Source organism: Hydra vulgaris, chromosome 06 (genome assembly GCF_038396675.1).
Source record: "Hydra vulgaris chromosome 06, alternate assembly HydraT2T_AEP".
Classification (NCBI taxonomy): domain Eukaryota; kingdom Metazoa; phylum Cnidaria; class Hydrozoa; order Anthoathecata; family Hydridae; genus Hydra; species Hydra vulgaris.
This window is the reverse complement of record NC_088925.1, coordinates 51,205,001-51,227,275: the sequence shown is the minus strand read 5'-3', so window position 1 is coordinate 51,227,275 and position 22,275 is coordinate 51,205,001. Positions and strand designations below refer to the sequence as shown.

The 22,275-nt window shown below is 30.5% G+C and overlaps 1 protein-coding gene across 2 annotated transcripts in view; it reads left to right on the top strand.

The window, feature by feature from the left end:
* The first annotated feature begins 16,482 nt into the window (after nucleotides 1-16,482).
* LOC100211549 (uncharacterized) overlaps nucleotides 16,483-22,275 on the top strand; it is a 22,651-nt gene continuing 16,858 nt past the window's right edge. The window contains exons 1-2 of one of the 2 annotated variants that reach the window (XM_065800413.1): nucleotides 16,483-16,746; nucleotides 16,890-17,150. In XM_065800413.1, coding sequence (XP_065656485.1) covers nucleotides 16,674-16,746; nucleotides 16,890-17,150 — 334 coding nt within the window. In that variant the 5' untranslated portion in view covers nucleotides 16,483-16,673. The remainder of the gene's footprint in view (nucleotides 16,747-16,889; nucleotides 17,151-22,275) is intronic. The other variant, XM_065800412.1, reaches the window with a different exon arrangement.

Sequence of the window (22,275 nt, the reverse complement as noted above, 5' to 3'; positions counted from 1 at the left end):
AGTCAGCAGTGCTGAATACATGAAGTCATCGAGAACAAGGATGTTTTGCTGTTTTATGTTTGCTATTATCAACTTCTTATCTTTTTCATTGCATCAACATCAATTTCTTATCTTTTTCATTGCATCAACATCAATTTCTCATCTTTTTCATTGCTAATATATAATGGATATAAGCCATTATTCCATGCAAAAACATTGATTGAAAGTGTTGAATTTCTACGTTCGAACTTTGCAATATTGCTTATTTTTACTGGGAAATCAATTCTAATAAAATTAGACTTCCAAGATGGCTCTCATGCTTTGATGTGCAATCTGAATGATTTTGTCCGTACTTCTCCTCTTTTTTGTGATCAGTTTTAAGAGGCTCAACCGTATACAATGCGCTAAGGATAGCCCACTCAAAGCAGCGGTTGTCTGTGTTTTTAACATTTACAACGCAACGCTTTGGAATGCAGCTTGGAGTCTTAATAAATGATTTACCTTTGAATGGAGTATATTTTGAAAATCCAATGTGTAACGGTTCACAACGCTTCAGTTGCCAATCTGAACCCTTAGAAGTAAACTTTTCAAGAAGCTCGTTAATTCTCGCTGGACCTGTATCAAGTAGATCTTTAATGTCATTTTTATAAAGAATAGGAGCAACATCTGAGCGCAGGTAAACAATTTCTGTTACAGTATCACCGTTTTTTACCATAAAATTTAGTTTTATCCATGCTCAATAAGATTTTTATCACTGATTGTCCTTCTTTAACCATGTTTACAACTTTAGAATTAGGAGCAATAATCACCCCTTTTACTAAAAGGTTGTTATCTGTTTCTATTGGAAAGAAACTCTTTATTTCTTCAGCCATTTGTATTGTAATGATAAGATCACCTGCTTTCTTTGTATGTGTTATATTTCTTATATTGTTATTATTTCTAACTGTTTCTAAGTACTCTTTACCACGTTTAAGACGTTGACTAATCTCACTCATAAAAGCTTCGTTTAGTAAAGAAATAAATTCATTAATACCATCTTCTTTATTCTTTAGTAATATCATTAGTCTCTTTTTTTTGTGTGTCACTTTTGTGAATAATACGTCATGCTTGAGTTTTATTAGGACCTGTATACGTTACATTTACCCATAAAACATTATTATTGCCTTCATATTTATTCATATTTAATCATATTTTCTAATTGTAAAATTTTTTAATAAACATAATATTTACTTGCGTAAAAATAAGTGTCAAATTTATTAAAACAAGTGGAAAACCCTGATGTCGAACTTCCCTTCATGGGATGGCCGCTTGGCTATATATATGGAATAAATAGTACTAAACCATGGAGAGAAAAAGTTTTCTGAGGGGGTGATTGCCAATAAACAATGCAAAGTAGCAACGTCACTACTTAATTATTTTTGCTAAGTGTAATAAAATTTTTCTTGGGTACCAAAAAGTTTTCCGAGAGGGTGCAAATATGGTGCTCTCAAGTGGTGTCAAAAAATGGCGCCAAACACGATGCCAGAAAGTTTTCGTGGGGTGAAATCGTCAAGTGGCGTCAAATCCCCATTTTACTACTACTTAACAGGAAACTGTTTTAAAAAAAATTGACTATATTGTAAAATCATTTAAAAAATAGCAAGTGTTTAACTACGGAACAAAATAATCTAAGTTACGTAAACTTTGCTTGGTGCAGCACTAAAGTATGTAAAAATAATAAGCTAATTAAACAAAAACACGTTGTAAGATTTATTGGATATGTGGATCACTTCTTACACAAAGTTTATTTTGTATAAGAAGTGAGAAGGGAAGAGACAAAAGCACACAGTGAAAATTTTAACTAATAAAGTAGGATACAAACACCAAACAAACATTAATAAGATAAATACCAAATAGCATTAACGGAGTCTAAGGTCTGCTACTCTTTCCTCCTTACTGATGAAGCAATATTTTGACTGCGTTTCTTTGGTCGCTTATTTATGTCCTCACCTTGCCAGATGCAAGATGTTTGAGCTTGATGAGGCATCTAGTGCTGGAAAATGGTCAAATACTGTACCAAACTATTAACTGCTTAACGATGTGGAGACTTGTTTTATAACCTTTTTAGAAGTTTTCGTCGTATACATTTTTATTATTTATATTACCAACATTTGCATAATTTATATTACCGAGAGAGGTTGATGAAATAAACTGCACTGATATAGGTTGATGAAATAACGGCCGTTATTTCATCAACCTATATCAGTGCAGAAATTGCGGCCGTGGCGCAGTGGTTAGAGCGCTTGCTTTATAAGCAGGAGATCCAGGTTCGAAACGAGCTCTGGACAAAATTTTCGCGTCACGGTAAGGAAGGAGGCGTGAACTTCCTGGTTAAATGCACTTCCGCGGTGCTCTGTGACAAGACCGTTAGGACTTCTTGGGGCACCTAAAATAAAAATTGAAAAAAAAAAAAAATAAATAAAAAATAAACTAGTGCGTGATATAGAGGAAGGCGTAGACTTTGAATGCAGATTTTATGATATAGAGGGTAAGTGAATTGTCGCATTCTGGAGTAAACATATTAAATCTTTGTTTTTGAAAAGCCAGTTTTTTTTCTGGAACCAAAGTTTCTGAAGCTTCTGATTCCGGTAATGCTTAAGAGATTTAAAGATTTTTTGTGTGTGGTGTTACTTGGAAGGCAGAACAGAGTTATGTTGTGTTTATCACCACGTCAACAATATTGTATCCAAGTGTTTGGATGATCCATCAAAGATCAGTAAACACGGACCTTGAGTCTTGAATTTTACTAAATGCTGTTTCAAGCTTCAGAATGATTATAGAAGAAAACGCTCAATTTATAAGTGATACCCAAGTAGAAGAGATAAAAAAACATCGTTTTTCTAAACCTTAAGCTGTTGCATTAATACACATACACTTTCCCGCGCATGAGCTTGTCGAGCTGCTATGATTTTAACAATAATAAATTCATTTTTTTTTAGTGTTCTTATCTTAGGTGTTGTTATTATAATTATTTGGAAAAAAGTAGTTTTTAAATGTATGAAAAATTGTATCATGGAATCAATTTTTGAAGTACTGGTTGGTGAGGAAGAAAACCCAGTTGAAAACTCAGTTGAAACAGAAGATAGCTCTGTTAGTTTGTATAGATCAAGGCCAGCGGCATGTGTTTGAGGAGGAAGCAGTTTAAAACTTCTTAGAAGAAAACTCACCAAGAGCTAAATAATATGACTCTTGATGAAATAGTTTTACTGTATAGTGAATACACGATGCAGATGGGTAAAAGCATGAGTACAGGAGTTTCAAAAATGGCAACAATAACCTATACAAAGCTTGTGAAAAAGTTTTTTCCATTTGGGCATCATGAAGTTTAAAAGCTAATCTTGATAACAATCCAGTGCTTCAGCAAACTTTATGCATTTTAGCTGATGAATTTTACCATAGATTTGGCATGGGTCTCGCTCCTCTTACTGTTATGTTATCAGCTGCAACTCATGCTGACGTTACCCGTCCATATTGGACTATTAAACAAGAACCTCCTTCCGAAAAAATAATAAACGAACAATAGGAAATAGTGACGATCAACAATAAAATGCCAAGTAGAAGACGATTTATTTACCTGTCCGATAAAGAACAGTCAAACGCAACATATAAATTAAAAGAAACTCTTCGTACTTCTTATGGTTCAACGATGGGAGTGTATAAAATTATATGGAAAGCTGCCAACACCACCGAAAGTAATGTTTTATATAGAGTGTCCAGATATTGATACATATAGTATTACAAATAAAGCAAAACGAAATCATATAATATATGCAGTCTCTCTTAAATATAATGGAACAAAATCATATATTACTTGGGAAGCAAATGAAGTATGTTGGTATGCTTTTAAATATGGATTAACATTAAATGAGTTAAATTTAAATTTTCTTACAACAGATTTACAACCTTTAATAATTGGTGAATATATATTAGTTATTGAAACACAAACTCAATAATAGTAAGCAATCCAAAAAATAATCAATAATTGTTAGTAATTTCTCAATTAAATATTAGTAAAATCTTTATAAATAATAATGGAAGAAACACCTAAGCCTAAAATGAAATCTGAAAAAAGAATACTAGCAGGGCAAGTCGGTGCTGCTAAACGGAAAGAAAGACAACAGGCTTTGCTCTCTGAGCTAAATAAGCAGAAAAAAAAAATCTAGAAATTGGAGGAAGAAGAATCAAAAAACAAAATCTAATTTTCCTATATAAATATATTAATAACCTAACTCCAGCTAATTTTATTTGTAAGTTTGAGAAAAATGAAAATGAAAAGTATTTATTGAGAACAAATTAATTAAATTCCTTTAAACTGCCAAGGAAATTAAATAAATATACACAATAGCATATCGAGGACCTAAGGCCATACCATAATTCTTTTCAAAAAACTAAATCAAATATGATTAAATCATTAAACTTATATAAGTTTTAAGCAAAAAAAACATTTTTAATATTGCGGAATAATAATTCCAAAACAACTTTGTAAATTTATTCAAATAAACTTTACTTATTATTCTTAGTGGTTACTAATGATATATGCGTCTTTTAATATATTAATATTATTAAATCTTTTTGTATATGTTTTATTTCTTTGAATGTCTAAAATTACAATATAGTTATTGCAATATATCTTTGTAATTGTAAATTATTTACTTTCTTATTATATCTTTAGTTTATTTATTATTTACTTTCTTATTATACCTTTATTTTATTACTTTTATATTTTTAATGGATATTTATAACTCTTTTTAGCAATATTTTATTATATTAAGAGGCTCTATGAAAAGATTGAGGTGATATTGCATTATTTATATCTTCTTTGAGTCTGTTTTTAAAATATTTCATTTATTGATATTTACCAAGTAAAACTCATTTGTAATTGTATTTTAACAGCAAAATATAAAATGAAATGAAAAAAAAAAAAAGGATTGGGCATAGCCTTTGTTCACTTTTTTCCATTATTAATATTATGTTACTTGTTTTTATGGTTTAATTAACAGGTTTAATTTAACATCCATTCCAAATATCAAAAACTAAAACAATTTGAGAAAAAAGTATAGCTGAACCATCATAACATGTAAATTTAAAAGTCAATTGATCAATTTCTTGGAAAGGTTGTAAAGGAAGCCAGTTTAAATTCAAAGGATCATAAACTATAAAACCTGCCCCGTTAGCTCCAGTAATTATAGTATCTAATACTCTTTGAGGGCTTCCTTTAAATAATGTCGCGTTTGAAGATAACTTGTCACATTCTAATGTGTATAAGGCGCCAGGTGTAGTGCCAGTACCTATATAGTAAATAATACTTCGTAAAGTTATTTTAGTGTGTGCTAATGTTGTTACCGGTACCGTTAAAGCATACATCGGAACGCAAAAAAAACTGCGTTTTGCGTTTGCGTTCCAAAATAAAAACTTGCATGCAAACTCAAACGCAATTGACGCTATTTATTGCGTTTACTTACGTAAACGTAAACGCAATATACGCAAATAACTGCTTTTACGCACGCATTTAATACGCATATAAATTGCGCTTACGAACGTAACTCAAACGCAATTTACGCGTATAACTGCGTTTACAAACGTGAATGAAGCAGAACGTACACACACACACACACACACGCACATATATATTTAACGTATAAATGCGTTTACAAACGTGGCTGAAACGAAATATATATATGTGTGTGTACGTATATATGTATATGTGTGTGTGTGTGTGTATATATATGTATATATATATATATACATATATATATATATACATATATATATATATATATATATATATATATATATATATATATATATATATATATATATATATATATATATATATATATATAACTGAAGACATTAAAACATTTTCTTGAAAACTAAAACTATTTCTAACTTAGTCATTGTGTAATGTTTAAACTCTATTACAACTCTAGTATATGCTTAGAATTTGTTATTTTTATTTTGTAAAAAAGGTCAGAAACCATGTTTTTTAAGAAAAATAAAAACCTAGCGCAAACTGAAGACATATAATTAAAAAAAAAATTTGGCACAGTTACTTTTTAGCATTATGCAACTTTTCCGCTCTATTACAATTTCAAATTCAAAAAAAGTAGTTTTTCGGTACACCCTTAGCAAGATGTTCCTAAAGTCAAGTCCCTTGTGCATTTGTGACACCTAGGTAGATTAATATTGTTTAATTCCTTATATTCTATTGTTTTAAATTTTTGTATATAAAGTTATAACTTTTCTAGTAATTTGCTAACAAAATACTTTAAAAAGTTATGACTTGATTGAAACCAATTATTTGTTTGAATATGTAAATATCTAAAACAATAGTATATAAAAGGAATTAAACAATATTAATCAAATGCATAGGGGACTTGACCTTATGGACATCTTGCCCCGCCCTATCATAAACTTAAAAAAATAAGAAAGCAAAAGAACAGAATAAAAACAATTGTTAAAAAAAAATGAAATGAAAAAATTAAACTTTGAAAGCATTGCAAGTAAACAACACATAAATTTTTGTTTCTTCATAGCGATTCGTACAGCTATGCTTGTTTTATGAGCTGCGCAGGAAAACCGCGGTAGTTTTGATGTTCCCAATTCAAGATCTTTAATTAGCTCAGCACTAAGAAGATCGTATTCATTATCTTCGTTAAAGTCATAAGTGATGTTTACTTCCTCAGCTGTTTTGGCTAACTGAATAACATTTGTTAAAGTAAGCTTCTTTGATTCAGTTAATAGGACTTCAAGATGTTCATCAGAGGTTTGAATTTCAATATTTAAGACTTCATCTTCACCTATTTTTAGCTGCTTATTATCTGCTTCTTCATTATAAAGAACAACCTCTTGGTTCAGCAACGAACCATTTTCATATGCACTATCGCCACCTTGTCTCTTCAACTCTTTCATCTTGAGACTTTTCAAATAATTGCTTAAACTGTGTGACGAATGAGCTCCCTTTTGAAATCATAATCAAAAAAGAGATATCAAGATTTAAAAGCAAAAAATGAAGCTTGAACACCAGAAATTGAAACACAAAAGGAATTACTAAAAAATGCAAGAGCAGCATTATTTAAAAACAATAGATAATTAGTATTATAATGGCTTATCCAGGAATTGCTAACGCAGGAGATATTGCAAAAGAATTAGAAACGTTAAATAATAAAAATACAGAAAATTCAGTGTTTTTAGATGTTTTAAAATTAGGTATAAAAATTAGGTATGAAATCATAATAGTCAATGCAGGCAATGTCTTGCCTGCATTGACTATTATGATTTCAAAATGGAGTAGAATGAAATGACAGGGAAATGGAAAAGAATTTGCTAACTTGTTAATTTCTTCTTTTAAATTAAAGTTTCAGTACAAACTTAACTCAGGAGTTTATCAAGTAGCATCACTGTTGAATATCTCAAAGCTTAAATTGTGTATCTTTAGACCTGATTGTCAATTTATTGTTAAAGTTATTTAGTTATTAAGTTATATTATTTAATAAAACAAAAAAAGGTTTAAAATTTAGTTTAAAAAATATTACTTAAAAATCTAATTTATAAATTTAACTACTTTTATATATTAATTTAATTATATTAAAGTTTGTATTACAACCGAAAATTGTTTAGGAGCAGTAGAAAAGCTACACGAAGTCCTGAAATTCTTTACGCCACATAATATTTATCAAAGTGCTTCACAATCGCAATCAGGATGTAAGCTTACACAATCAAATGAACGATTGAGTTCAAATGATCAGCAAACTGATTTGCTCAGCGGATTTATGCTAGATGACAACTTTATTTATTTGAAATCGAAAAAGAAAAACTTTACTTTTTTAACCAAATCAAAGAGAAAGGACTTTCTTGAAAAGATACATTTTTAAAAATAAGTAAGTCAAGTTCGCAAGCGCATTTATACGCGTAAGTTGCGTATTAAATTCGTGCGTAAACGCGGTTATTTGCGTAAATTGCGTTTACGTTTACGTAAGTAAACGCAATAAATTACGTCAAATGCGTTTGAATTTGCGTGTCAGTTTTTATTTTGGAACGCAAACGCAAAACGCAGTTTGTTTTTTTGCGTTACAATGTATGCGCTAAAGTAACCGTTATAGAACCAGTAACATTTACTTGGTGAGCTATATAAGTCTGGTTCGTTTTACTTTATAATCAGTAACAGTTTATGTTTAATATACAATATGTCGTATGCCGTAATATAAAACAACTAGTACACCTCAAAATATAACTACAGCAGTTAGCTCCACTTTATGGTTGTTTTTATCAATGTGTTTATTATTTTTTTGTTGATTTTGTTGGTTTTGTTGTTTCTGTTGGCTCTGTTGGTTTTTTTGTTTCTGTTGGTTTTGTTGTTTCTGTTTTTATTACAGTTAAACTTGTTGTAAGCCCAAGTGCTAATTCTGGAGCTTGTAAAAGTTTATTACCCCAAGTCGTTGATGATGTTGTTTTTAATGTAAGATCACCTGTAATTAAATAAAGCAAAGGAGCTAATGCAAATTCTAAGTAGCTCTTTGCGTTTTCAAGAACTTGCTGATATCTTGCAATGTCTCCCGCAAAATTTGCAGGACGTGTAATGTATCTTTCTAATGCAGCAACAAACTAGCGTTGAGCTTCAAGTGCAGAAGCTGATGAGCCGATAATCGAAGACCGAGCAGCCAACTGAGCAGAAAGCAGTGAAACAGAATAACATCTTATTGACTCTAAAATGCTTACAAGTCCTGCATTTGTAAGACCATAAGTAATTTCAAGAACTTGGCCCATAGCAAGGTTAGTTACATGTAAATCAAGTGTTTTTGAATCTTGCATAATTCGGCGCGCATCATATCAATATTTGCCAACTCTCCAACCCCATTTCTTTAGGAATATTAAATTCTTTTTTAATCACTTCAAAAATTGTATAATCTGAAAACAACTGAAACATCCCACGGATTAAAACCGTTTGTGCTTGGAATCGGCACCTTAAGGCGTCATAATAATCGTCTAACAGTGTATTAAATGTGAAATCTATAAAGAGATCTCATAAAGCTGTCAGTAAAGTAAAGCATAAGTATGCTTACCCCACATCCAGCAGAAGCCATGCTAGTTGCAAAACTAAGTGCGTTAATGCATGTGTTAGGTCCATCTCCATCGACCCAATTACTGGGTTCATAACCTCTAACAACAGACACTGCAGTTCGAACCCAATAATTTGTTTGAAAAACATTTGTGTAATTCGTTTTAAATGTAAAGTTTTTATTTATAAAAACTATTGGGTTTTCCAAATCAGAAATTGATAAAGGACTTGCTGAAATCCGCTTTTGTCGTTTTGTCAGTTTTGGGTCAGGTGAGCTTGAAAGCTTTACATTGTCAATACTTAAAATTACATTAGGTTGTGATATTTCTTGCTTATAAATAAAATTAGGATCATTAGGGTTTAAGGGGTATAAGTGTTTCCCCATCCCAAGGTAAGATTCATTGCTGCCTGATGAGGTTTGTTTGTTAAACCTGGGTGTTCGTAATGAATTTGAAAAGCTGTTTTTATACCTAATTTTAAAACATCTAAAAACACTGAATTTTCTGTATTTTTATTATTTAACGTTTCTAATTCTTTTGCAATATCTCCTGCGTTAGCAATTCCTGGATAAGCCATTATAATACTAATTATCTATTGTTTTTAAATAATGCTGCTCTTGCATTTTTTAGTAATTCCTTTTGTGTTTCAATTTCTGGTGTTCAAGCTTCATTTTTTGCTTTTAAATCTTGATATCTCTTTTTTGGATTTTCAAATCTTTCATTTGCTTCAAGTAAAACATTATGTAACTCGTTTAACCTTATTTCTAAATCACAGCATTATCATTTTTTTCTTCTTCTAAAAGATCTTGATTTGTCTTAAATATTTTTTCCCAATTTAACTTTTCTTTCGTATAATCATTAAAAGCCACCTTAAGCTCAGTTAGCATCGTAGAATATTGTTCACCGAGATTTATCACAGTTTTTCAAAGTTTTTTACAGTATCAAGTGTTATATTATTTTTTGTTTCAGCATCAACTAGCATCTCTTTAAAATTTAATATTTCTTTTGTTAGTTTTTTGACCTTAATACCTGTCTCCTTACTAATAGTCTGCAAATTTTCTGCAGACTCAGTTAAATCCTTTGGTATAACTTTTCGACCATCCACATTTTTAAAAATATTGTTAAGTAATTCTTTTAATGCATCAAAAGTATTCAATGCTTTTGCTATTATAACCGGTTTATTCCCTAAAAAAGTTATACCTAAAGCTTTAAAATCCTCTACTGTTAACTTTTATGGTTATGTCCATTGTGTACCACTTTGCCATATAACCATATCCACTTTGTCAAATAATTTCTTCTAACTGCAACGCCAACTATCACCATGGTCATTTTTTCCAAAATTTGTATCATTATTTATATCATTACAATTTGATCTAAATCTTGTTCTGTTAAACTTTAAATTATAAACCAATGTTGCATACCATTGTCTAACTTTATTAGTAACTTCAACTGTGTCTCCTTTATATACAATTACAGGTATATTATTTATTTCTGGAAAAAATTTTTTAAAAACATCAACTGTTGTATCTTGAAACTCTTTTCATGAATTTTCAATTTGCAATTGGTTTTGTTTTCAATTTCAGCTTTATCAAAAATATCTACCTCATCATTAGAGTTGTCAGGATCAATAGGTAGCATATCCCAATCACCCCATTCTAAGGACCGGCAAATATTTGTTAAAATTCGGATTACGAAGTTTACTGAAAGACGAAGTTGACTTTGGCTTCGACTTCGGCTTCGACTTTGGTGCCGAAATTGAAATAGAAAATTCGGCTTTCAGTTAAATTCGGTAACAATTTCAAAACTTTATTTAATTTTCAGTTAAATTCGAAAGCTATAAAGTTTTTCAATTTATAAAGAAGAGTAATTATAAGATATATTATAAGTTTTATGTATATCAACCTATTTCTATTGGTAACAACCCTATTTCAACTCTTTAACTCCGAAAAGTGTTTCGGAGTTAAAGAGTTGAGAGAGGGTTGTAATTAATATAAGAAGTAGCTTCCTTGACTTAAGTGGCCCACTCGGCCTTGGAAACATTTTTTTTTCGTAGTTATTTAGGTGCTCCTAGAAGCCCCGCGTAAGAGCATATAACAGGAAGTTCATGCCTCCTTCTGTACCAATGTCGCTTATTGGGCTAGAGTTGGCTAGTTGGACTAACCCTAACCCTGGCGTTGAACTTTGGACCTCTGGGTTCTAAGCAAGAACGCAAATCACTGCGCCACGGCTGCTCATATGAATTTTTTTACTGAATTCATATTCAGTAAAAAAAAAAAAAAAAATGTTTGAAAATAAATTTTTCTTACAGAGTCAATATTATTCGAAAAATCTTTTTTATGCACAAAGTTATCACTTATTAAATCTTATTTATCGCTTTCAAAAAATCCTAAAGGTAAAAAACAGGTGAATATTTAACCTAATATTCTTAACGATCTTTTTTCTTTATATGTTTTTTCAAAAGCATTAAGATTTGTAATGTTTTGTCATGTTTTGAATTATAGTTAATTACAAGCTAAAAAAGAATAATCTTAATTAAAAAAAAAATGATTATACAGCAACCACGGCGCAGGCTTTAGAAGCAAGAGACCTAGATTTGAAGCAAGCTCAGAGCATATTTCGCACCATCGGTCTTCTTGGAATACCTAAAACAAAAACAAAAAAAACAAAAAAAAATTTTTTTCATTAAACTTATAAAAATTCTTAAAAAATTTCTCTTTTAATTAAATATGTTTTTAAAATCCTCAGTTAAATTCGGTTTAGAAGACCAAATTCGTCTTTCAGTTAAATTCGGGCTATATTTACGGCTTAAATTCGTCCATTTAAATACGGTATACGCATTTGATCTAAATTCGTTTTTCATTAAAATTTGAGTGTTAATAAGTTGACTTTGCTGGTCCTTACCCCATTCACCTATTTCACCCCAACTTGCATCACCTCTTTCAACTTATAGAATATATTCAGCCATCTTCCAAAGAACTATATGTTAGATAGTAACTCCTCCTCTAAATATACTTAATAAAATGGCTTCAAGTTTAAATAGTAGCTATGGAACCTTATTAAATCCTAATCGGGATTTAATAACCAGGCATGGTCCTGGAGGGGATAGACAAATTAGGGTAGGGTGGGGTAATCTGGATCTACGTGGTAATCTGGGTCTAATTCATCTTTATCTGTTATATTGATAATGGCTTTAGGTATAAAGTTGTAATTTTTACCACTTAGTTATAACATATTAGGCTAATTAATTTTAAAATATAATCTAGCTATGCTGTTAGAAACGGCACTTTTTTAACTAAAATGCTAGATACATCAACGAAGTCATTTTTTCCTCCGTTTTTAAACTTCAGAGAAAATATATTCAAATAAGGCATAAGCGTATGAAAAATGGTTGTTTTGAAAGTTAAATTTCCATATTTTAAGGATAGTATATCTTTAAGACACTAACGCGCATAGCTTGTTTAAAATTTGAAATATAATCAGGTGGGGTGAGTCTATGTATGTAAAATATTATGATATGTGATTATACTATTGAAGTTGTTGTTAGTGACATTATAAACCTATTAGTTTCATCAGACCTAACTATTTTTGTGTTAATAATTCTTTAGAACTATTAAACTCTTATATTCGAAGTTTACATCTTTGAAGTTTATATTAAGAAACATGTGTATTTATTTGTATGAAACAATACGTTTACTTAGGTCAAATAAAATATTAGATAAGACTTATTTGGTGTTAAAATATTTTTTTTGTGATTGTTATGATTTATGCTAATTTATTTCACTAAAAATTTAACAGATTTTTTATAAATATTACTTTAGAAAGTATTTTAAAAATTCCAAGATGTTACAATTAAAAAAATAAAACCCAAGTACAATGCTGATAGTTTGGAAAGAGCAATTATGACAGTATGTGAGGAAAAATAGACTATTTATCATGCTGCTAAAGAATGTTCTATTCCTAAACAAACAATGAGAATAAAACAACAAGAATTTAATGCAAACGAACGCGAAGGTCGAAAAAATGTGCTGAGTGATAATGATGAAACTATGATTGTAGCTGCAGCGCAGTATTGTCAAAGGTATAGTCTTCTATACTCTTGATATTTTCAATTTAGTTGATTAATTTTACACAGCAATAAGGATGAAAGTTCTTCTTTTAAAATGGAATTCCTAGGAAAGATTGGATAATTTCCTTTAGGAAGTGTCATGTTGATAAACTTCGATTAAGTAAACCTGAAATACTTACATTTTCAAGAGCTAAAAGTTTAACACGTGAAGTTGTAGATAAATTTTTTACTACTTTATCTGATGTAATTCATAATAATAACATTGTATTAAGTAGTATATACAACCTTGAAGAGACTGGGCTCTCCACATATCACTTAACAAAGAGAGTATTTGTTATCGGTATTGACTTTCTAATTCAATCAACTGAACGTTATAGCCCTAAATCTCCAAGATTACAAAAACCAAGATCATGCGAGAAGCTTTAAGGTCAATCATATGTCCTAATGTATCTGCAGAAACAGCAGCAATAATGGAACAACAAATATAAAAAAGGAAGAGAGTACAAGCAAAATGTGGAGAACTCCTTACAAATTAGAAAGTCAAACAACGGTTACTTGAGAAACAAAAAGTTAGAGAGGAAAAAAACCAAGTTAAAAAAAATGTACAAAAAAAACTATTACCTCTACTGAAGCATCAAAGAAATACCCAAAAAGATCTAAGTTGTGTCAAAAATAGCACGAATATTACCATAAAAGTGCAATGATCAAAAAATAGTTGTTTTTTTTAAAACATTATTAAAACATTCTTATTTCTGTTTTAGATCACCATTTTTTTACTTTTATTTCTTCGAGTTTATAGTTTTTATTGCTGTATTATGTATGTATGCACTTTCTTTTTCAATAAAAATATCGTAAGACTACTTTTTAAATTAAAACCTTGTGTATATACTATAAAAAAGCTGTGTGCATATAGAATGTATGTCAGATTTTTCATAAGCAGTAGCATTTTAAACCAGAACTACCAACATTTTATGTAGATCCACATTACCCCACTTCGTGGGGTAATGTGGGTCTGTATAAGCATCTCCAAATAAAGGCTCTCCAGACCTATTAATAGGATTTTAAGTAATAGTTTTTTATTAAATTTGTTTATTAAAATGTCCAATCACGATTTTAAGACATCTTTTGTCAGAAAGCCGATATCTAAACATTGTTTTTTTTTTAACTCAAAGTCAGAAATAGGTAAAAATAGGCTCAGATTACCCCACCCTACCCTTTAATAGATAATTTAACCTGACCCTGGTAATTTAACCCTCCAAAGATCAGGATCTTCGACAGGTAGCGCTACTGGAGCCAACGCTGCAATTTTTCTCGCTCTCGGACGGGGGTCAGCTCCTAATAGGTCTAAGTACTGCACTCTTCAACATTGCACCCATCAAGTTTTAGAGGAATTAGAATATGAAATTATTTTTGTGACCGTACGCAAGTTATTATTTCTACAGACACTTCAGCAACTCTAAATTATTCACTCAGCAACATCGCTTTGCAATATGAGACTGTCTATAACCCACAGCTTGCTTATGAAGTATCATATGGTAGCGTAAGCCGCTTCCGGCTTGCTTTTGAGAAAATAACACGTCACCATCGTCTTCAGCGTGGCGCAACTCAAACCTCCTAGCTTTTTGATGTAAACATTTCATGTGCGAGTCTCAAGTACGTTCTCATATACTGCCCTCAATCAACTAATTTTGCAAGACAATCTGAAAAGTCTAACGCTGTGATGAATATTACAAAAGAGATATCCTAATAAATGGATAGCCTAACCCTCTCTATTCCAATGGAATATTACCATACCAATTTTTTTAAGAAATCTTAAGTAATGAAACAAATATGTTAAATTTTGAAGATAGTTTTCAAGCTGTGATACCTAACGGATTTTATGCAGGTACCCAACAATATTTAGGTATTGATTTCAGATCTGCAAGCGATCAGCATCTATCAGGAAGTGGTCAAAAATTAGAAAACACAGGAAATGGTATCCAAATAAATATTTCACGAACAGCTGGTACTGGTTCAGTAGACGTTGTCGTCTTTCTTGTCATGGATGCTGTCGCTCAGTTCGAGCAAGGACGTTTCCGTAGTGTTACATATTTAAAATTAAGAAATACAATCAACACGCTGCTAACATAATAATTGATAGCCTCCCTTCCACGGAATGGCCGTTTTATAATACTAAACCATGGAGGGAAAAAGTATTTTGAGGGGGTGATTGCGAAAAAGCAGTGTAAAGTAGTGAAGTCACTACTTAATTATTTTTTGCAAAGTGTAATAAATTTTTCTTAAGTACCAAAAAATTTTCCGAGACGGTGCAAATATGGTGCTCTCAAGTGGTGTCATAAAATGGCGCCAAACCCGATGCCAGACCCGGCGTCAAACCCCCATTTTTACTAATACTTGTTTTAATAGGGTTCATTTTCCCATCTTCAACTTCTCAACCTCATTTAAATAAATTCAAGCAACATTTTCCACTGCTAAATCAGTCACTGCTAAATGCACTTGTAGTTTGTGTTTCATTACTGCCTTTTGATTGTAACTTTGATTGGACAATTTTTGGCAAATTTTTGTCATTATTAAACTCAATTCCCCCCCCCCCCCCTTCTCCCTTTTTCAAAACATGACATCAAAATTAATTTATTGTATTACAGTAAATTTGGAAAAATATTATAAAAAAAATCATAAAACTACGATCATTAATTTAATAAGTAAATTTTTTCACGCATGGAGAAAAATTCATAATATAGTTACTAAATTACTCAAAAATAGAAATGCAGATCAATAATAAACTCAAAATTACTTACTATACTGTTAATAAAAATTAAATATTACAACAACTACTAGAAACCTTTCATGGTTTGGTCCAAGTATGTGACTTTTTCCAAACATTAGTTTTATGCAAAAAAGTGTTTTACTAAGTAATAAAAATGCATAAGTGCTTAATCATTAATACAATTTATTTTAAGTATTTTAGTTTTATCGTTTATTAGTTTTTTATTGAGTATAATAATAACTTACAAATACAAATTTTTAAATTGGTTTTTTTTTATTACTATAAATAGCGATACCGATAACTACTACCAATCTACCGGTAACTATTACCAATCTATAAATATTTTTAATGACATCTTTAACAAAAATTGTATGCTACGATATGCTGATTACTTAAGAAATTAAATTAAAGGACATCGCAAGAAATTAATAATGTTATTTGACAGATAACTTTTACTTTGATAAATGAGAAAAATAGAAATATGTCAACAATCTTTAAAGAATGTAATATCTTTGAAGTAAGGTATTTTTATATTTTGAGCAACGAAGCGCAGCTAGTTTTTGCACGCTTCATTAAACATAATTGAGCATACTTTTCTGCTAATACCTCCCGTATTATATGCGCGCAAGATAGTGATATCTTAATTATTATTATTGTTAATGAATTATATTACTCTTAAATATTTGAGACATGTGTCTTATTTTTTTATTAAAGTTTGATTTAAATTTCCGACATAAACTGCGTAGTTTGGTATGAAGATTATCAATGAAAACAATGATCATTGTTTTTATTCTAAGTGTTTTTATTCTATGCATATCTTCTGCAACAGCTAGCCAATGTATGTATTAACCATTTTTTAGCAATAAGGTTAAAATGGAAATGGCATTCTAGAGATAATAAAAAATAATAAAAACTGTTCAGATATACATTTTCAATCGTCAAACATAAGTTTTTACTATTTATGTAATCCCTATTTTCTAGATGTTGGCCATTCAGGAGAAAAAAAACAGTATGTTACTATGGGAATGTTTGGAGGCCGCGGTATGGACAGCTTTAGTGGAAATATAGATAATGGGTTCGGAAGTTTTGATCACAATGGTGGTATGGAGCTTAATGAAAACAACATGGGAAATTTGAATCTTCAAAGTGAAAGTGACGGTGGCATTGGATCACTTTTGAGTGGATCTCAGTTTGGTGGCTGGCCTTCAACAGAATCAATGAGTACACTCGGTGGTGGTCCCGGTAAGTTGTAGTTACAAACATCAAAGTGTGAAAAAAAAACTGAGGGTAAAGATATTACATAAGAAAAAGATTAATAAGTTTTTTGTTAAAGCAGAGTTTTAAAAATGTATAAGCAAAAAGCCATATTTTTAAAATAGACAAGTTAAACTATTGCCAAAGCATCAATCCAAAAAAAAATCCTGCACTAAAGTGCTGCTTTTTTTGGTTCTTAAGGTTTCCAAGAAAATCTTATCGTCTTTTACAGTGCGCTGCACAGTTTTCCGCTGTTTTCTTTGCCGATATCAATTTGATGATCAGAATGGGTATCAAACGTATTTTTAGTCAATATTTAGTCCATGTTTAGTTTATATTCAAAAATCATCACTCTATTGCCCCAATTGTTTTTTCGTTAAAAGTTTTGTTTTAAAAAAGAAATCCCGCAAAAAAAAGTTTGCACCGTGCTCTTCTGATTAGTTCTTTTGTGTGTGTGTGTGTGTGTGTGTGTGTGTGTGTGTGTGTGTGTGTGCGTATATGTGGTTGTTAAGGTAGAGCACCCAGAAGTCCTTACGGTCTTATCACAATTTCATTACGCAATTGTTGTTACATACGAAGTGCAGCCTAAATAATTCCTAGACTTCAAAAACCAAAAAACCGTTGGGCAGTGGTTAGCGCGCTTGCTTCAGAAGCAAGAGATCCGTTGTTCAACTTGCCCAGAGGTGGGCAAGTTTTATAACATCGTAAGGAAGGAGGCGTGAACTTCCTTTTAAATGCTTTTCCGGGGTGCTCTGTGATAAGACCGAAGGGCTTCTTGCAGCACCTAAAATAAAAAAATGAAAAAAACAAAATAAAAAAACCCAAGAGGTCCGAAGTTCAAAACCGCTTTGGTCCGAGGTTTAATGACCGACATTAGTACCGTAGGAGACAAGAACTTCAAGCATTCAATTTATTAATTTTTGTTTAAAGTATACATTCACAGTCGTAAAAGGCATTATTATGAAAATTTTTATGACTATTATCGATTATTTGCTAAATGTAGCGTGTGTAAGTTAAAATATACATTATTTGCATACTTTAAATGTCCTTAGCAACATTCATTGCAACCGTTCAAAGTTGATTTATTTATATTAAAATTAAAATGATTTAAAATTGTTATTAAAATTGTTTTCTATTTTAAAATGGCGGACGTGTAAACGACGAAACCCTATGAAGTACTAACAATCATGACTATTAGTATCCTAATCCTTACTGTAAATTATTGAATGTGTATTTCGTTATGTCAATCCTTAATGTTCATTCAAAGCATGTACATTTAACTCCATCCATTACTTATGGTAAATTGATTTAATTACACTCTACTTTAATTACAATTAATTTAATAAATAGTTTTACTAGGTCAGTAAAACAGTATTTTCAATAAAACGTGTCTTATAATTAGGGGCGCCTGGGGGGGGGTACGCCGTTAACTCTTCCACCTTTTAAAATGCTTAACCCGAAAGTTATATACATTAATTATAAATTTTTAAAACTAATACTAAATCATAAAATGTAACTGGGCTTTTTTTACTTAGTATACATTAGGGCGGTTCAAAAAACAACTTCTTTTAAAATAGTCTGCTGCACTTAACTAAATGTGTTCCATATAATACAAAAACACTAGGTTTAAAATTTTTTTGAATAAAAAATATTTTTAGGGGTGCCTCAAGACCCTTAAAAATTTGACAGGTCCTTAATATTTTGAAAAAAAATTTTTTTCTAAAGTATGTCTTTAAAATATCGACTTTTTTTATTATATCTGTAAAAAAACATTTTTATATAAATTGATTATTATTTTTGAAGTTTTTATATAATTTCGCTTCTTTTGAGTACCAGGTTGACATACTTGAGAAACTTTTTTTTTCAAAATATTAGGGACCTGTCAAATTTGCAAGGGTCTTGAGGCACCCCTAAAATATTTTTTATTCAGAAAAATTTTAAACCTAATGTTTTTGTATTATATAGAACACATTTAGTTTAGTGCAGCAGACTATTTTAAAAAAGTTGTTTTTTGAACCACACTAGTATACATGTTTTCTTTTAAATATGATTTAAAAGTAAACGTGTTTACTTTTTAGTTAATGGAATTAAGGAATTACTGATAAACTATAATTTATTTCTAAGCTACATATTAAAGTCTATTTTACAAGTATTTATATTGTATAAATATTTAAAAGCGCTATGAAATATATCGAGTTATTTTTTAATTTCCTAACAAAAAAACATGATTTCTATTCTGTAAGGCATACATATCAGAAACCTTTTTTTTTGTCACTTTTTGGTGAATATGTTAAAATGAACATCAAGATAATTCAAACTATTTTTATTTAGAGCCAACTAGGGTGATCCTACAGTTAAGCAGCCTAAAATAATTTTATCTTTTCGCTGTTTGCGCATTCGTCAGTGGCGATAGTATTTCTTAAGCATAAAGAATATTGCCGCTGCTCGAATCATATAAAAACATAGGTCTGAAAATAGAAGCAAAGTACTCTAATTTGATGTTAAAGTGTAAAAAACCACATTAAAAACATAATATCTGTGATAATAATACTCGGTGATAATAAAATTCCTTTTCAATAACAACTTTAAAAAAGCATGGTTTCTATTGACATTTAAATGCATTACGCATTTCTGATTGATTTCTGACCCTCACCGTGACCCAAACTTTGTACACATATTTGCGCCAATCCCTAATTGTCAGTCGATGAATATACTTTAAATTGTGCCAATACCTATTTGTCAGTCGATGTATGTACATTTAATTACGCAAATCCCTATTTGTCAGTCGATGTATCTTAAAATGTGAATCAAGTTTAAAAAAGTTTAAATTTTGATGACAAGAAAAACCGGGTTCGCGTAGTTAAAAAATTATTTTTCAGTTTTTGGAATCAGTGTTAAAATGTTTTTTAAAAAATGGCCGAGTGTTAGCGTTTTTAATGTGATTTTTTATACTTCAACATCAAATAAGAATGCTTTCCTCAAGTTTTTAGACCTATGTTTTTATGTGATTCTGAATCGGTATAATATATTCTATCATAATCAATCATAAAAACAGGGGAGGAGGAAGAAAAAGTCGAGTAGCGCCAGGAATATTTATTAGAGTAATAAAAGAAAAAGATTGCTTCCTCATGCCAAACCCTCAATCAATATAGCAGCAAAGTACCTTGCAATAGCAGACTATAACATAGTCCACGTATGTACTGAAACCAATAAATATACCCTCTATTTAAAAAGTCTCTACTGACGAGAACTTTGCTTATTAAAATTTTTTTAAAGAGCAACAATTTCTACATTTTTAAGATTTACAAGGCATATTATCTGTGTCTTAATTTCATTTTGAAATTCACAAAAAAATAAAAAAAGCCTCTAGTTTCTAGTATTGCTTCACATTTTTAAATTGTTCAACTAGTAGTAAAGCCTCTTTCTTCTCTAGAGACTCTACCTTCCGTTCCAGTTAAACCGGTTGACCCATTGTTAGATATTCAAATTACTCCAGCTTCCCTTGTTAAAATCATATCTCGATTAAACTCTTCTACGGCTTGTGGTCCAGACAACATTCCTGTTATAGTCTTACAAAATTGTTCTCCAGAACTTTCTTCAATCCTCTTTAAACTATTTAACAAGCGCTTGACTAAGTCTTGTTTTCATGTTTGCTGGAAAATTACATCTGTTGTTCCAATTTTTAAAGACTCCAGTGAACATTCTGATCCCTCTAATTATTGTCCAATCAGTCTTCTTTCTGTTATTATTAAGGTCTTTGAGTCTTTGATAAACAGATTTTTCACATCCCATCTTGAGTCAAATAACTTATTGTCAGACAAGCAATGAAGTTTTCAATCATCTTGCTCTATAGCTGACTTGCTAACTGCTGTGACTGAAAGATTTTATTGTGCATTAGATGGAGGTGGAGAGGCTTCGACTGTTGCTCTTCACATATCTAAGACTTTGGACAAAGTTTAGAATGCTGGTCTTTTCCATAAGTTTGTTTCATATGGTGTATCTGGGAATGTTTTTGAGATTATCAAATTGTTTCTTTCTAATCACTTTATTAAAGTCATCCTTGAAGACCAACACTCTTCTTTATTTCCAGTAACTTCTGGGGTAAGTCAAGGTTCTATCCTTGGTCTTATTTTATTTCTTATCTATATTATAGATCTTCCCGACAACCTTACATCAAAAGTAGCTCTATTTGCTGATGACACAACTTTGATGACTGTCTTGAAAAAAAGTCTTTTCTTTTTGATTGCTTAGAACAGGCAGCCGATCTTAAATCTGATCTCTTTTCTGTAACAGATTGGGGCTTACAGTGACTTGTAAATTTTAACTCTAACAAAACTCAGTTATTTACTGCAAACAACTATTGCAATACTGTTGACATTCCTATATTGATGAATAACAATCCTCTCACTGAGTCCACTTCTTTACGTCATCTTGGATTATCGTTTACTACTGACCTTTCATAGAAACCATATATACAAACGATTTCTAAATTAGCATATGCTAAGGTTGCTTGTCTTTATTGTGCTGGCCCATTTTTCTCTTTCCTGATTCCATTCTCAACCTCTACATATCTCTTATTTGTCCCTGTATAGAATACTGTTGTCATATTTTGGCTGGTTCTTCTAATGATGCTCTTTCTCTTCTAGACAAGGTCCAAAAAAGCCTAATTTTATTTTTTCTGACAGACTTTTGGTTGAGACAAATTGTAAAGTTCATATTTTTGATGTTATAAATGCTGTTATATGTTATATGATGCTATATATTCTTGTTATTAGAATGTATATATGTCACATTTTAATTTTTGGTTTGTAAAGTTCTTTAGAAATTAGTATTAACTACAAGTTGTTCAACTGTTTTCCTATTCTACCACAAGGTTGCTTTTCATGACTGATTGCATCGAAAAACCATTATGTGTCTATTCCAAAATCTTTTTTATGCTGACATAAGTTGAAAATATTTTTGCAGTTATACACATATACGTATTATCATTTAAATTACCATTAAAATATAAAATTTGTATAATTAAAACTTTTGCAATAATATTATATGTAAAATGCTTAATTTGGCTTAATTTTTAATATATATATATATATATATATATATATATATATAT